Source organism: Coregonus lavaretus (genome assembly GCF_964263955.1).
Source record: "Coregonus lavaretus genome assembly, chromosome: 30".
NCBI classification, from domain to species: domain Eukaryota; kingdom Metazoa; phylum Chordata; class Actinopteri; order Salmoniformes; family Salmonidae; genus Coregonus; species Coregonus lavaretus.
Genome location: NC_140017.1, coordinates 1,528,073 through 1,545,083, shown reverse-complemented (window position 1 = coordinate 1,545,083; position 17,011 = coordinate 1,528,073). Strand labels below are relative to the sequence as shown.

Sequence of the window (17,011 nt, the reverse complement as noted above, 5' to 3'; positions counted from 1 at the left end):
AAATCTAGTACAATTTTCAGGTTACAACAGTTCACAAAAGACCAAAGATCTACAGTTGTGACTCCAGCTTAACTTGATGTGCAAGCATCCACAAGCAAAAAACCAACAAGGCAACAGTTCACATGTCGTCCCGCAATTAGTGACAACAATTCAAACGGGCCAGGAGATATGCTTGTTCAAAGTTTGGACTTTTGTAAATGCCAGTGCTCTATGGCAAGATGCATCATTCACCTACGTTTCGTCAAAATTGGGCTAGTGGTGTCAGATATTGCGTGTGACTAACGTACGTACAAACTGAGACGGATCCATAGTCCCCCCTCCGATTTCTATTACTAGCCATGCTACAGGGCAGGGTTGTGGTCAATTCTACTTAGACCTTCAATTTCGTGAAACGGAATTGACCCCAACCCTGCTGCAGAGGCACGAAAGCAGAGATTGCCTGTGACCTGAACAGGGGAAATTAGGGCCACGTCTGAAATGGCAGCCTATTCCCTATATAGTGCACTTCACTGCACTATATAGGGCAGGGTTCCTTTTATTTTATTTATTGTTGGACATAAGACTAAAAACACCAGCAAATCAGCTCCAAGTGATTAAACTTTTGGAAATCTGTACTCTCACGACTAAGAGAAATATATGTGATCGTATACAAATATAAGCAAGTATTATGTTTTAGTCAAATATTGTATCCGTTTGGGCTTCTTGTGGTCAATTTGCAACCTACAAATTATTTGTAATTATGTTCTGGCCCCCTGACCATCGGCTGCATCTAGTTGATGATCCCTGATATAGGGTGACATTTTAGACAGGCTAGGAGATTAAGCAGGATGACACTCACAGCACTGTCAAACTCTATACTGGTGATCCCGGCGTTGCTGCCAGTCAGAGCACCCTTCGGCTCACAGCGACCTGCACACAAGAAGAAAACATGGGGTATTCATTAGTGCACACTGTAGCAAAATGTTTTGCAACGGAAAACGTTTAGCAAGAAAACAAGCCTTTATTGGACAAGTTCAGGTTAGTTCCTTCCCGTTTCCACCCATTTGCTTCAGTTTGGTTCCTAGTGAATACACCACAGAACCATACCCATTCGGTGCCTAAGGAAGTTCTACTCAAATCTTAGAGAGACAAATAAATGGCAGTCAATTTGAAAGGGAGTGACGTCTGGGCCATGATAATTGTAGCACGAGATGGAAAACAAAATGTTTATGGGACGAGTTCAGGTTGTCCCTCCCCGCTTCAGTCAGTTTTCTTTTGGCGGCTAATGAACAAGACCCAGGATAGACTGCTATAATACAGAACAAGGGTATACATTAAAATACACACTGACTGAACACAGACCACCAGTTCAAATGACAAGCTCTAGGGCAGTTCTATGCAGCTGTGGTGAATCATCTGCATTGACATTAGGGGTGTGAACATTTAAACAAAATTTGGCTCCTTAATGTTAAGAGAAATCCCTAACGAATAAACAATGTTTGTTTTCCCCCCCCAAAAAAAATTACAAGCACAGTGCAGCTGGCTTGCCTGCACTTTCTCGTTGCTAATGATGTGAGCGTGTGTTCAGTCTTCGGTCTGTTTCGTGTAGAATATCCTAGCCTATTCATTGATGATAGGCACTGCTTTATTGAAGTTGCAAGACATTGCAAGCCAAGAAATTGCGCAATACAGCATTCCATTGCGAGATACAGCTTTTGATTGCTGATAGTTAGGCCTAGTGCACGGTTCTGACTCAGTCTGCCTGGTGGCCGAACTGCCGATACTGTGCCCCCCCCCCATGAAAGATGTGTTTGTGTTCTCAGAAGTACGGCAACTAATCAGTCTCCTCCATTCCAAAAATACTGAATCTTAGGAGTCGATTCCTAGCGGACGATTCCTACCAAAGAAGACAAACAATGTCCTTCCCTGACTTTCCCTAAATGTTTGTATTTTACATTGCACATTTTTTAATCATAAACAGAAAAGTATTGAGCCTTTTTACCTATTTTTTCATACCTATTTACAACTTAACCCACCAAGACAATGCGCTGTAGGATGTTAGTACCCAGCCATGCGCTAATGCGTCTCTCTCGCCTCACTGAATGACAAATGGATGAATGGGAAATAATCGTGCATGTTACTTGACAATTGAATTTAAATTAGGGCTAACTGAATGATAAGGAATACCTATTTCTTAGCATTGGCACTCATGTTTATAGCAAATAATTTGCCTTCCGGGTTGATATTGTCTTTTACGTTTAAAATGTGTAAAAATAAGCAGTTACAGGACTGTTTCATTTACTATAACTCTAATACTAATCAAATGTATTGTAAGAGAAACAAAAACATGCTACGTATTGCAGTAGGCCTTTAGAATATTGCAAAACATATCGTTCACTCTATCCAAGTGAGGAGAAGCAAACGATGCCTGTCAGCCTGCGCAGTCAGCCCATCCAAACTACACCGGAACTAATTTCACACATAAGAGCTGGCCTAAAGTCAGCCTGCGCAGTCAGCCCATCCAAACTACACCGGAACTAATTTCACACATAAGAGCTGGCCTAAAGTCAGCCTGCGCAGTCAGCCCATCCAAACCACACCGGAACTAATTTCACACATAAGAGCTGGCCTAAAGTCAGCCTGCGCAGTCAGCCCATCCAAACTACACCGGAACTAATTTCACACATAAGAGCTGGCCTAAAGTCAGCCTGCGCAGTCAGCCCATCCAAACCACACCGGAACTAATTTCACACATAAGAGCTGGCCTAAAGTCAGCCTGCGCAGTCAGCCCATCCAAACTACACCGGAACTAATTTCACACATAAGAGCTGGCCTAAAGTCAGCCTGCGCAGTCAGCCCATCCAAACTACACCGGAACTAATTTCACACATAAGAGCTGGCCTAAAGTCAAGATTAAATTGACAGTCTGATGAGTGACAATATTAACAGTTGTCAAATTGTACATGAAGAGATGGGCGCAGCTTGGAATTGACAGATGCGGGGAAAGGAGCATCACTATCAAATCCTCCTTCAGAGTCACATGCAGGTAATACGTTTTGATTTCTATATAGTACCAGAAAGAGCATATTCAGCAGTTTCTAATATACTTCCCTTTGTCAAATAACAAAATTCACGAGGTGCAGCTCTGTCCATGCGTTCAGCACATGACCACTCGCATTGTTCTGGCTACTAAGCAAAGGCTAGTAACATAATAAACGTAAAATATGCTATTCAGTTTTTTTTTTATATATTTTTATCTCCACAATGTTTTTTTAGACCTGCAAAAATGAAATAATGGATTTTTCTTTGTGATGGATTTAACTCTTGAACTAGTGGTTTTACGTTTTTACTTCTAGCCTAGAGCAGGGGTAGTCAATTCTTACACTACGAGGTCCGGAGCCTGCTGCTTTTCTGTTCTACTTGATAATTAATTGCACACACACCTGATGTCCCAGGTCTAAATCAGTACCTGATCAGAAGGGAACAATTAAAAAATGCAGTGGAACTGGCTTCGAGGTCCAGAGTTGAGTTTGAGGGGCCTACAGTAACGAACTAATGAAAATGCTATTACGTTCTTTGAAATAATTGTTTTTTTTGTATTCTAATGTTACTTAAGACATTCATAAACACAACCAAATGATTATTCTTCCGATAGCATATATTAAATATATTTATTAGACTGTTAGAATGTTGATGAGTCCTTGGCTGGAAATAGTGTCGAAAATAGGCTATAGGTCTATGTTTTTCACTAGGACTTTATAGAATTATACAAAACATATCCTTCACTATCTAAACAAATAACTATTGTTATATTTTCACATGGATATATTTCCACAAATATTTATTTATGCAATTAATCCTTTGTTTATGCACTATTTGGGCTTATGTTTGCACAGCTTGTGGGTTGATATGCATCTGATGCGTATGCTGAAGGGAACGCACAACATTCTCAACATTCTCTAGCGGGTAATTATAGGCTGAAAGGCATATAACGGAAAAACGAAACAAAAAATTGCTGTTTAACCAGTAAGCAAAATTGTCCATTTGTCACATCCCTAATTGACATACTCCCGTTTGGTGCGCTCTAATCATGCTCCTTTTATGAAGGTCTCAGCTTGAAAACTTGAGATCATCTACCTATCCCAATCCCACACCCCCAAAACTCCTTAGTGATTGGTCATGTTGGATGTCCATCATCACTGTGACGCCTTGGTCTCTTACAGACACAGGATGTGAGGTCATCCTCTCTGTCAGCAGCCCCTGTGGCCAACGACGCACAACTAGAGCATGCTGGTAGTAGAGCAGGGGCTGCTGGGAGCCGAAGGGGACAATGGGAAGGGACTTGGGCAATCAGACCTTTTACATCTCATCATTGACCTCCAGATCTACAAAAGTCACACACACCAGTCAGACACTTTCCTCATACAAAGACCCTAGCCCTGTTTGAATACACAAGAAATGCACCTTCCTTCCTCTCCTTGAAGAAATTGCAAATCTGACAGTATAATTGGCGAAAAAACCACGGGCTGGAAACCATGTTCTTACCTATCCAATCGTATTCAAAATCAGTGATTACCTCAAGGAAAGCAGGAGGGAAGCATTTTGAAGGTTTTCGAGCAGGGCCAGACATACATACTGTGACGTCACGTACCTGAGACCACCTCCCACAGTTTGACCCTGCGGTCCATCCCTCCGGTGGCCAGGAGTCGGGAGCCTGGGCTGAACCGCACCGCATTCACCTCCCCGTCATGGGCTTCCTGAACAGACAAATGCCACACACAGTGGGTGACCAGAGGTCATCAGCGTCACCGTGTCAATGTGGGCACATATGCAACTGAAAACGTTTCAAAAGGGGTTTGCGACAGAAAACAAGATCTTATTTGACGATTTCTTCCATTTGGTGCATAATGAATACAAATCGGGTTAACACAGTAAATACAGGTGGTGACTGAAGATACAGAGGTAGTTTTTAAAACACAAACAAATATCATAAACACTTTCTCAATTGGTGCACAGCTCCTTTGAAAGCCCATAAAACCAATTTAAGTATTTTTCTTTCTCTCTTGCATCTTTTTTCTGAAGTTTAGGTCTCAACCTGAAAACTTGAGATCTACCAATCCCACACCCCGATACTCCTTGGTGATTGGTCATGTTGGATGTCCGTCATCACTGTGATGCCTTGGTCTCTTACAGACACAGGATGTGAGGTCATCCTCTCTGTCAGCAGCCCCTGTGGCCAATGATGCACAACTAGTGCATGCTGGGAGTAGAGCAGGGGTTGCTGGGAGCAGAGGGGACAATGGGAAGGGACTTGGGAAATCAGACCTTTCACATCTCATCACTGACCTTCAGCACCTGACCTAAAAAAGGCTCCCGTCTTTCGTGAAAATGAGTGTGTGTGCGAGAGTGAGAGCGAGAGCTGGCCTGATCTCAAAACACATTGTGTGTAGGAGAATGAAACGAAGATACTTACAAATACGTGGAGGGCCGTGGAGGGAACACGGACATCGGCACACACTCCGGAGGGGGTCTCTGTGTTTTCAGGTGACGTTCCGTGCCAGTTCCCAGGACGACGTCTGCCAACAGAGATGCGAGCTGTCAATCAATCCAGTCAGATTATCACGCATGTTTGAGATTGACTACATTGCAGTCGGTCTGCTCAGAACTGCTGATCTACAATTCACCTCGCATCCCAAATGACTTGACTACCCATTATGTGATTGAGATAGGCAATTCTGCACTATCGCCCAAACTAGTAATCACCTCAAATGCGCAATAAAAAAAAAAAAACATTCTGAGGAGTCGAAATACAACCATAGCGCAACATGCAATGGTCCCAGGGAAGCCAGTGCATGATCAGAAAGCAGAGCTATGGGAGAGGGAAGAAGTCAAGGAAATCTTGTCAGGAAGCAAATGGAAGCCAGGGATTTCTAGGATCACAAATCAGTTGCCGCTAACGGCCAAACTACACTGCAAGCGTCACATAGCTGAAACGGTCCCACTTGTAACCAACGAGACATGCAGAAGCAACTCACAACTGGCTCACACTTTATTTTAATCTCGGTTTTTACACCGACGGAAAACGCAACGCTTGCAAGGTAGTTTCGGAGTAAATCCACACAGGAAATCCTTCAACCATCAAACTAGGTTACATACTATAGCCAATACGCTATAGCCAAGTGTCATGGTAGCTAGCAAAATAGTGTAGGAGCAGTTGCCAACTGTAAACAACTTTACTAGCTAACCATCATGGAGTGAAACAATTCACTTAATTACAGTAAGCCAACAAGGCACCGCTCTTTGTTAGTTAACGTAATGCTGCCTCAAACTGATAAGATAAATATCTTTGAAGTTACCATGGTATAGACTTGACATCTAACAACCCATATTAATGTTTATATTTAAATTAATTAAGAAATATATATATTTTACTGCTTATCAAAGTTAACTGGCTAACTTAATGATCCTGCTTTATGGAACACCCTTAAGTCTCCAGGCTTGTTTGCATTTTACATACCGGTATAAGGGGGGAAAATCACAAACACAAAGACGCAGGCGCTTTGAAAAGCATGTCAGTATGTGGTAGACTTATTAGAGGGAACACTTTGGAATGATAAAACCAGTTACCCCATTCACATTAGATGGAATTAGGAAGAGGTGAGTTCCGACTCCTTTGTTTCCACAGAATTGATGAATTAGCTTTGGAACAACTTCCAAACTTCTAAATCCTGGCAAAAATAGGATTTGAAAAAAGCAATTTAATTACTAATGAAGCAATAGTTATGTTAGAGACCCCGTTTTAAATCAATCGATCAGTTTAAGATTTGCCACTGTCATTCCCAGATTTAAATCCCACGTAGGAAACAAAAGATCTGACCAAGTGTGTTAATTTGTTTTCAGTGAGAATCCAAATGTAAATAGTGCCATCATCATGGATTATTTTTTGTAGCGACATCAAGATGCCTCCTCTAACACGCACATACACACAGGCCCACACACACATCTGTGAGCCCTACAGACACCACAGTGACGTTTCACCTGGAGTCTGGAGGGAGGAGTCCAGGCTGCACAGACTCAGACACGCTGCAGACAGACAGACAGAGAGAAGCCATCATCAACAGGATGGACACACACAACCAGAGAGGATCCACATGGGAACCACAGTAACATCAGGGAAAACGTTTGAAAATGTAATGCAACAGAAAACGAAAATGAGCCTGTCCAGAGGTGCATTCATTAATGCACACTGTAGCAATACTTTTTGCAACGGAAACAAGCGTTTTTTTGGGGGAGGGACACATTTAAGTTAGTCCCGCACTGTTTCGGCCTGTTTGCTACTTAGTGAATACACCCCTAGTAGTCAATCCCCGTTTCAGTCGGTTCTCTTCCGTTTGGTGCCTTATGAACACATCCCAGGACAGACGACCAGACAGACACCCATAGAGTGGGAGGCATCAGCCACACAGAGAACCAAGCAAATGCGTACCTACCCAAATATGTTGGAGATTGAGTCCAACAGGCCGCTTTGAGGAGGCTGTCCGGAGATACGTTTACTACGAGAGAGGAAGACCGAGAGGAGGGTTATTTCATATGCGACGCAACACCTCTGCCAACAATATACGGCCTGGTCCAGAAATGTCTCTAGCCCCAACTTTCTAAGCACTTGTGTAGATTTGAAAAGATTCGATAGATAAACCAGACCTGGGTTCAAATACCATTTAGGGTTGTTCAATTATTTTCATAGACATTTGGAAGTAAGTATTTGTATTATATACAGTACCAGTCAAAAGTTTGGACACACCTACTCATTAAAGCGTTTCTTTATTTTTACTATTTTCTACATTGTAGAATAATAGTGAAGACATCAAAACTATGAAATAACACATATGGAATCATGTAGTAACCAAAAGTGTTAAACAAATCAAAATATATTTTGTATTTGAGATTCTTCAAATAGCCACCCTTTGCCTTGACAGCTATGCACACTTGGCATTCTCTCAACCAGCTTCATGAGGTAGAAAACTGGAATGCATTTAAATTAACAGGTGTGCTTTGTTAAAAGTTAATTTGTGGAATTTAATGCATTTGAGCCAATCAGTTGTGTTGTGACAAGGTAGGGGTGGTATACAGAAGATAGCCCTATTTGGTAAAAGACCAAGTCCATATTATGGCAAGAACAGCTAAAATAAGCAAAGAGAAACGACAGTCCATCATTACTTTAAGACATGAAGGTCAGTCAATCCGGGAAACTTCAAGAACTTTGAAAGTTTCTTCAAGTGCAGTCGCAAAAACCATCAAGCGCTATGATGAAACTGGCTCTCATGAGGACCGCCACAGGAAAGGAAGACCCAGAGTTACCTCTGCTGCAGAGGAAAAGTTCATTAGAGTTAACTGCACCTCAGATTGCAGCCCAAATAAATGCTTCAGAGTTCAAGTAACAGACACATCAACCGCAACTGTTCAGAGGAGACTGTGTGAATCAGGCCTTCATGGTCGAATTGCTGCAAAGAAACCACTACTAAAAGGACACCAATAAGAAGAAGAGACTTGCTTGGGCCAAGAAACACGAGCAATGGACATTAGACCGGTGGAAATGTGTCCTTTGGTCTGATGAGTCCAAATTTGAGATTTTTGGTTCTAACGCAGAGTAGGTGAACGGATGATCTCCGCATACAGTGAGGGAAAAAAGTATTTGATTGATTTTGTATGTTTGCCCACTGACAAAGAAATGATCAGTCTATAATTTTAATGGTAGGTTTATTTGAACAGTGAGAGACAGAATAACAACAAAATGCATGTAAAAAATGTTATAAATTGATTTGCATTTTAATGAGGGGAATAAGTATTTCACCCCCTCTCAATCAGAAAGATTGCAGAGGGGTCAAATACTTATTTCCCTCATTAAAATGCAAATCAATTTATAACATTTTTTACATGCGTTCTTCTGGATTTTGTTGTTGTTATTCTGTCTCTCACTGTTCAAATAAACCTACCATTAAAATTAGATACTGATCATGTCTTTGTCAGTGGGCAAACGTACAAAATCAGCAGGGGATCAAATACCTTTTCCCCCTCACTGTATGTGGTTCCCACCGTGAAGCACGGAGGAGGAGGTGTGATGGTGACACTGTCAGTGATTTATTTAGAATTAAAGGCACACTTAACCAGCATGGCTACCACAGCATTCTGCAGTGATACGCCATCCCATCTGGTTTGCGCTTAGTGGGGCCATAATTTGTTTTTCAACAGGACAATGACCCAAAACAAACCTCCAGGCAGTGTAAGGGCTATTTGACCAAGAAGGAGAGTGATGGAGTGCTACATGAGATGATCTGGCCTCTACAATCACCCGACCTCAACCCAATTGAGATGGTTTGGGATGAGTTGGACCACAGAGTGAAGGAAAAGCAGCCAACAAGTGCTCAGCATATGTGGGAACTCCTTCAAGACTGTTGGAAAAGCGATCCTCATGAAGCTGGTTGAGAGAATGCCAAGAGTGTGCAAAGCTGTCATCAATGCAAAGGGTGGCTACTTTGAAGAATCTCAAATATAAAATATATTTTGATTTGTTTAACACTTTTTTGGTTACTACATGATTCCATGTGTTATTTCATAGTTTTGATGTCTTCACTATTTATACTACAATGTAGAACATTTAAAAAATAAAGAAAACCCCTTCAATGAGTAGGTGTGTCCAAACTTTTGACTGGTACAGTATATATTTATTTTAATTAAAGTAGAAAATACACAGAGTATTTTCAAATACAACAAATAAATACTCCCATGCATTTGAACCCAGGTCTGTATGGTATTTGAAATAATGAATTTGGAAATAAGTATTTGGAAAATACTTCCAATAGAAGTAGTTAATTCGGGCCATTTATTTGAAAATACTAAAATACACAGAAAATAAGTACTTAATGAACAAATAATTTGAACCCAAGTCTGGTATAAACAACATGCAGATTGGCGAAGATTTCACCCAAGCCTTCCATAGGGCAAGGTGGAGCTACTTCCATTGTTTAGATCTATCCAATTCTTACAGATCTACATCAAGTGTTCCTTGACAACACAAAAATTCCTTGATGCCCTTCCAGACTCCTTCTGCCTACCCAAGGACGTCAGAGGAAAAAAATCAGTTAACCACTTAACTGAGGAACTCAATTTAACCTTGCGCAATACCCTAGATGCAGTTGCACCCCTAAAAACGAAAAACATTTGTCATAAGAAACTAGCTCCCTGGTATACAGAAAATACCCGAGCTTTGAAGCAAGCTTCCAGGAAATTGGAACGGAAATGGCGCCACACCAAACTGGAAGTCTTCCGACTAGCTTGGAAAGACAGTACCGTGCAGTACCGAAGAGCCCTCACTGCTGCTCGATCATCCTACTTTTCCAACTTAATCGAGGAAAATAAGAATAATCCTGAATTTCTTTTTGATACTGTTGCAAAGCTAACTAAAAAGCAGCATTCCCCAAGAGAGGATGGCTTTCACTTCAGCAGTAATAAATTCATGAACTTCTTTGAGGAAAAGATCATGACCATTAGAAAGCAAATTACGGACTCCTCTTTGAATCTGCGTATTCCTCCAGGGCTTAGCTGTCCTGGATCTGCACAGCTCTGCGAGGGCCTGGGATCGGGAGAGACACTTAAGTGTTTTAGTACTATATCTCTTGACACAATGATGAAAATAATCATGGCCTCTAAACCTTCAAGCTGCATACTGGATCCTATTCCTACTAAACTGCTGAAGGAGCTGCTTCCTGTGCTTGGCCCTCCTATGTTGAACATAATAAACAGCTCTCTATCCACCGGATGTGTACCAAACTCACTAAAAGTGGCAGTGATAAAGCCTCTCTTGAAAAAGCCAAACCTTGACCCTTGAAAAAGCCAAACCTTGACCCGGAAAATATAAAAAACTATCGGCCTATATCGAATCTTCCATTCCTCTCAAAAATTTTAGAAAAAGCTGTTGCGCAGCAACTCACTGCCTTTCTGAAGACAAACAATGTATACGAAATGCTTCAGTCTGGTTTTAGACCCCATCATAGCACTGAGACTGCACTTGTGAAGGTGGTAAATGACCTTTTAATGGCGTCAGACCGAGGCTCTGCATCTGTCCTCGTGCTACTAGACCTTAGTGCTGCCTTTGACACCATCGATCACCACATTCTTTTGGAGAGACTGGAAACCCAAATTGGTCTACACGGACAAGTTCTGGCCTGGTTTAGATCTTACCTGTCGGAAAGATATCAGTTTGTCTCTGTGAATGGTCTGTCCTCCGACAAATCAACTGTACATTTCGGTGTTCCTCAAGGTTCCGTTTTAGGACCACTATTGTTTTCACTATATATTTTACCTCTTGGGGATGTTATTCGAAAACATAATGTTAACTTTCACTGCTATGCGGATGACACACAGCTGTACATTTCAATGAAACATGGTGAAGCCCCAAAATTGCCCTCGCTAGAAGCCTGTGTTTCAGACATAAGGAAGTGGATGGCTGAAAACTTTCTACTTTTAAACTCGGACAAAACAGAGATGCTTGTTCTAGGTCCCAAGAAACAAAGAGATCTTCTGTTAAATCTGACAATTCATCTTGATGGTTGTAAAGTCGTCTCAAATAAAACTGTGAAGGACCTCGGCGTTACTCTTGACCCTGATCTCTCTTTTGACGAACATATCAAGACTGTTTCAAGGACAGCTTTTTTCCATCTACGTAACATTGCAAAAATCAGAAATTTTCAGTCCAAAAATGATGCAGAAAAATTAATCCATGCATTTGTTACTTCTAGGTTAGACTACTGCAATGCTCTATTTTCCGGCTACCCGGATAAAGCACTAAATAAACTTCAGTTAGTGCTAAATACGGCTGCTAGAATCCTGACTAGAACCAAGAAATTTGATCATATTACTCCAGTGCTAGCTTCCCTACACTGGCTTCCTGTTAAGGCAAGGGCTGATTTCAAGGTTTTACTGTTAACCTATAAAGCGTTACATGGGCTTGCTCCTACCTATCTTTCCGAGTTGGTCCTGCCGTACATACCAATACGTACGCTACGGTCACAAGACGCAGGCCTCCTAATTGTCCCTAGAATTTCTAAGCAAACAGCGGGAGGCAGGGCTTTCTCCTATAGATCTCCATTTTTATGGAACAGTCTGCCTACCCATGTGAGAGACGCAGACTCGGTCTCAACCTTTAAGTCTTTACTGAAGACTTATCTCTTCAGTAGGTCATATGATTGAGTGTAGTCTGGCCCAGGAGTGTGAAGGTGAACGGAAAGGCTCTGGAGCAACGAACAGCCCTTGCTGTCTCTGCCAGGCCGGTTCCCCTCTCCACTGGGGTTCTCTGCCTCTAACCCTGTTGCAGGGGCTGAGTCACTGGCTTGCTGGTGCTCTTTCATGCCGTCCCTGGGAGGGGTGCGTCACTTGAGTGGGTTGAGTTACTGACGTGATCTTCCTGTCTGGGTTGGCGCCCCCCCCCTGGTTTGTGCTGTGGTGGAGACCTCTGTGGGCTATACTCGGCCTTGTCTCAGGATTGTAAGTTGGTGGTTGAGGATATCCCTCTAGTGGTGCGGGGGCTGTGCTTTGGCAGAGTGGGTGGGGTTATATCCTTCCTGTTTGGCCCTGTCCGGGGGTTTCTTCGGATGGGGCCACAGTGTCTCCGGACCGCTCCTGTCTCAGCCTCCAGTATTTATGCTGCAGTAGTTTATGTGTCGGGGGGCTGGGGTTAGTTGGTTATACCTGGAGTACTTCTCCTGTCTTATCCAGTGTCCTGTGTGAATTTAAGTATGCTCTCTCTAATTCTCTCGTTCTCTCTTTCTCTCTGAGAACCTGAGCCCTAGGACCATACGTCAGGACTACCGGGCATGATGACACCTTGCTGTCCCCAGTCCGCCTGGCCTTGCTGCTATTCCAGTTTCAACTGTTCTGCCTGCGGTTACGAAACCCCTACCTGTCCCAGACCTGCTGTTTTCAACTCTTAATGATCGGCTATGAAAAGCCAACTGAGAGACCTGAGCCCTAGGACCATACGTCGGGACTACCGGCCGTGGTGACTCCTTGCTGTCCCCAGTCCGCCTGGCCTTGCTGCTATTCCAGTTTCAACTGTTCTGCCTGCGGTTATGGAACCCCTACCTGTCCCAGACCTGCTGTTTTCAACTCTTAATGATCGGCTATGAAAAGCCAACTGAGATTTATTCCTGATTATTATTTGACCATGCTTGTCACTTATGAACATTTTTGAACATCTTGGCATGGTTCTGTTATAATCTTCACCCGGCACAGCCAGAAGAGGACTGGCCACCCCTCATAGCCTGGTTCCTCTCTAGGTTTCTTCCTAGGTTTTCGCCTTTCTAGGGAGTTTTTCCTAGCCACCGTGCTTCTACACCTGCATTACTAGCTGTTTGGGGTTTTAGGCTGGGTTTCTGTACAGCACTTCGAGATATTAGCTGATGTAAGAAGGGCTATATAAAATAAAATTGATTGATTGATTGATTGATAGGGGCCGTTTCTGGACTTGGTTTCACTAAGAACATGTTTGAGTCACACTCCCACCTTGGGGTGCGGCTGAGCGGCCGGTTGGGAGAGTCCTCTCCAGTGCCCTTCCCAGAATCCTCAGCTAGAACCTCGATGTCGTCGTCGCTGAGGACAGGAGAACAGAAAAGTCATAACCACCAACACTAGGGGTGAGTCTCAATTGTATTTCCATGATCCCTCACGTCCTCTCTCCTTACTAACTGTGTAGTGATAAACATTTTAATATTCAAATGCATTTTGAGTGGAGTTAGCCTGCCCCGGAAAAGGTTAGAGGTGAAGCATTCCTTGCCATAGAAATGTACCTGACTAAAAGGTGAGCCAGCTTCGTGTCAACGGTTATCCCCAGTTGAGCTCAGAACTGACCAGTTTAGCTCACTAACTCCTCTCTCCTGCTTCGTAGTATATCCCTCTGCTCAGAGCAGACTTTGTGGTTCTACGGTAAATAGTACTCACGGGTCCATGGGCAGGGGCTCCTTCGCAGCATCTGCGAGCTCTTTCTGAAGCTTGGCTTGTCTGCGCCTGGAACGATAAGCACAACAAAAAAACATAAAATGCACCCATTACTGGATTGCACAGCAACCTAACACTTATTTGGAAGGTTTTACTTAAAATGAAGGTGACGTGGTCGTTTTGCCTACTTTAGTTGAATCCATTGATTACTACTTTCTCCGGATAAGAGCGTCTGCTACATGATTAAAATACAGAATATACTAAAATTGCATGCAGGCCACTTGGGGGCACCTAGACGATCGATCACTGAGCCACAACTGGGTCGCCAAGCCTTCTCAGCTCCAAGCCAGCCACCTAGTTACTCCATACGCCTTCATCACACTATAAGATATGCTACAACTACAGCCGAGTCAAGCCGTGCCACCCTGGTTCGCTCACTTGTAGAGTTCACGAGGTACCAGTATGAAGACAAAGATTTTTCCCTAGCAAAAACCCTCAATAAAACACTAGAACCAGACTAAACTATATGGTCCTTTGAAAACCTGCATTATGTAAAATATGGAGTGCTAAATCTTGGAATAAATAAATGTGACTCAGTGACAACATAAGGCTCTTTGTTTCCAACATTAGGGCAGTTTTCCTGAAGAAATGGAATCTGCTCATGTTTTGTTTCTATGCCATGATACTTCCTGGTATCGTGATCGCCGGTATCATGACAACCCTACTCACTTGCAGTCTTTCTCGTTTTCTGCATTGAGTTTGTTGGCCTCTTGGGATTTCTCGGCCATCCAGCGAGACACCAGCTCCTGGTTGTCATCGGTGGTGCGCCGCAGCTTCTCCTCCAGAGCACCGAAGGTGATTTGAAGGGCGTCGTACTCGTCCTTCAGCGTCTGGTTGGCCTGCTCCAGGTCCTGTAGCTGGCCACGCAGGTCCCGGCACTCACCCTCCAGCTCGGCGATCTGCCGCTGGTATTCCTGCATCCTGGCAGATGCGATTGGCAGAACAATTCATTCATATCAGGGGGAAAAGGAGGAACGCTGATTTGGGCTGGGTCAATTGCAATGTGTATCAATGTAATAATGTATATAGGATGGTCAGAAATCCCTGATTCATCAGGAAGAAATCAAACCTCTAGTTCATGGGGATGAGGGAATGACATCAGTAGGTAACAATATTGCAAATAGCTGGAGTGTTGGAACGTACAAATGGACCATCAATCACACTCATAACAGGTAGAGTAGACTCACTTGGCTTCATTGCTCTGAATCTCCTTGTCCTTCTGCTGAATCTGGTGGTTGAGCTCAATAACACTCTGGGCCAGCTACACAAAAACAGAGAGAAGAGGAGAAAGACATTCAGTCAAAACATCCACAACTGAGGGCAAGTTGGTTACAAACAAACCAGAGGATAAACCAAAAAAAATGGAGAGTCCAGACCTTGCTCCAACTGACCTAGTTCCAGCCGACCAACCGTAGTATGCACTATAGATATTGTCTGGTCCAAAACGTCATATTTGAGAAACAAGCTTACTTTCAAATTTCACCCTTTTGATTGATCATGACTCATGATCAAGAGTAATCCTTTATTTTCAGCCATCAGTCACTGCATCTTTGAGGACAGGGCAACAGAGGTCTTGTGAGTGATAAGGCAATGAGGCCCATGAGATACTCAAAAACAGTGGAGCCTTTGATTCTTGTCCTCTGTCCCACCCCCAGTGATGTAGTGGAGGGTATACACAGGTGCATTTTCAGTGGGCATTGCGTATCCTCACTACTCCATCCCCACAAAGCTTCAAAGTAGTGTAGGTACAGACCGGAAGTAGAGGCCTGGGCGTTGTTGTTCACTAATTTACTAGGGAAAGGATGGTGGGGTTGAAAAGTAATAAAGGGGAATATATATATAAAAAATAAAAATAAACATGGGGGATTGGAAGTGATGCAGACAATTACATTGATAGAAGATACAATCTATCTGCAATATTAAGCTGATCCATTCCCCCCCCCAAAAAAAAGTAGTGTAGGTACTGTATATGACGTATCAATTAATAAAGGCTGATGGAACAGATCAGAATGTTTCTTAATTTTTTATAAACTATTATTTCTTCACATTTTAAGCGCAGCAATGTGCAAATTTTTTATTTCATATTTATTTAACCAGGTAAGACCCATTGAGGTTGAAAACTGCCTTTGCAAGGGTGACCTGGAAAGAAGGCAAAACAGGGAAATAGCAGCGTGTACATAAATACATAAACAAAATATACACACAAAAGTCAAAGTGTCACAAGTTCCAGATACACTTGAAGATTAGAAACAACTGCAGCTATCACAGTGTTGTTGCTCAGAGTCTTAAAAACAGGCAAGGACACCAACTCCCCTAACTTTAATATATTTTGAAGCATGTTCCCGGATGAAGGGGCATTAGAAACAGACAAGGACAGCAGCGACCGTGAACGAAGACTGTATTGAGTGACTGATCTGATCAGTAAGGAACAGAGATACAAAGGGAGTTGCCCGATCAATGCTTTGTACACAAGTGTACCAGTGCTTTAGCCTCCTGGTGGAAAGAGAGGTCCATTGCACCTTGGCATACAAATCGCAGTGATAGGCGAGTGATCATTTGTAATAAATCTCAAAGCACCATGAGACACTGTTCCCAGAGTTGTTAAGGTTCTTGCTGAGGCACATAAACAATATCACCATAATCCAGCACCGATAAAAAATAGTGCTTTGAACAAGATCCTTTCTGACTAACATTGAAAAGCAAGATTTGTTCCTAAAATAGAAACCCAATTTCAACTTCAGTTTCTTGGTGAAGTTATCAATGTGCTGTTTAAAATTAAGCTTTTCAACTAACCATATCCCAAAATACTTATTAGGAGGTGACCCTATCAATTTGCTACCCTTTTAGAGATCAAATCTGCAAGTGACTCCATATGTCTACTTTCAGAGAAGAGAAACCCACACTTTGTTTCTCGCATTAAGCACAAGTTTCAATTCGAAAAGTTGCCTTTGAACAGCATCAAAAGTCAACTAAGTCCTGAAAA

The 17,011-nt window shown here is 42.7% G+C and overlaps 1 protein-coding gene across 2 annotated transcripts in view; it reads right to left on the bottom strand.

Annotated features, from left to right (window-relative positions):
- LOC311105856 (autophagy-related protein 16-1-like) overlaps positions 1-17,011 on the bottom strand; it is a 44,275-nt gene that overhangs the window by 11,701 nt on the left and 15,563 nt on the right. The window contains exons 5-13 of one of the 2 annotated variants that reach the window (XM_084148070.1): positions 15,216-15,289; positions 14,698-14,949; positions 13,972-14,037; positions 13,537-13,623; positions 7,470-7,532; positions 7,018-7,062; positions 5,453-5,555; positions 4,631-4,736; positions 839-909 (exon numbers count right to left, since the gene is read on the bottom strand). In XM_084148070.1, coding sequence (XP_084004196.1) covers positions 839-909; positions 4,631-4,736; positions 5,453-5,555; positions 7,018-7,062; positions 7,470-7,532; positions 13,537-13,623; positions 13,972-14,037; positions 14,698-14,949; positions 15,216-15,289 — 867 coding nt within the window. The remainder of the gene's footprint in view (positions 1-838; positions 910-4,630; positions 4,737-5,452; positions 5,556-7,017; positions 7,063-7,469; positions 7,533-13,536; positions 13,624-13,971; positions 14,038-14,697; positions 14,950-15,215; positions 15,290-17,011) is intronic. The other variant, XM_084148069.1, reaches the window with a different exon arrangement.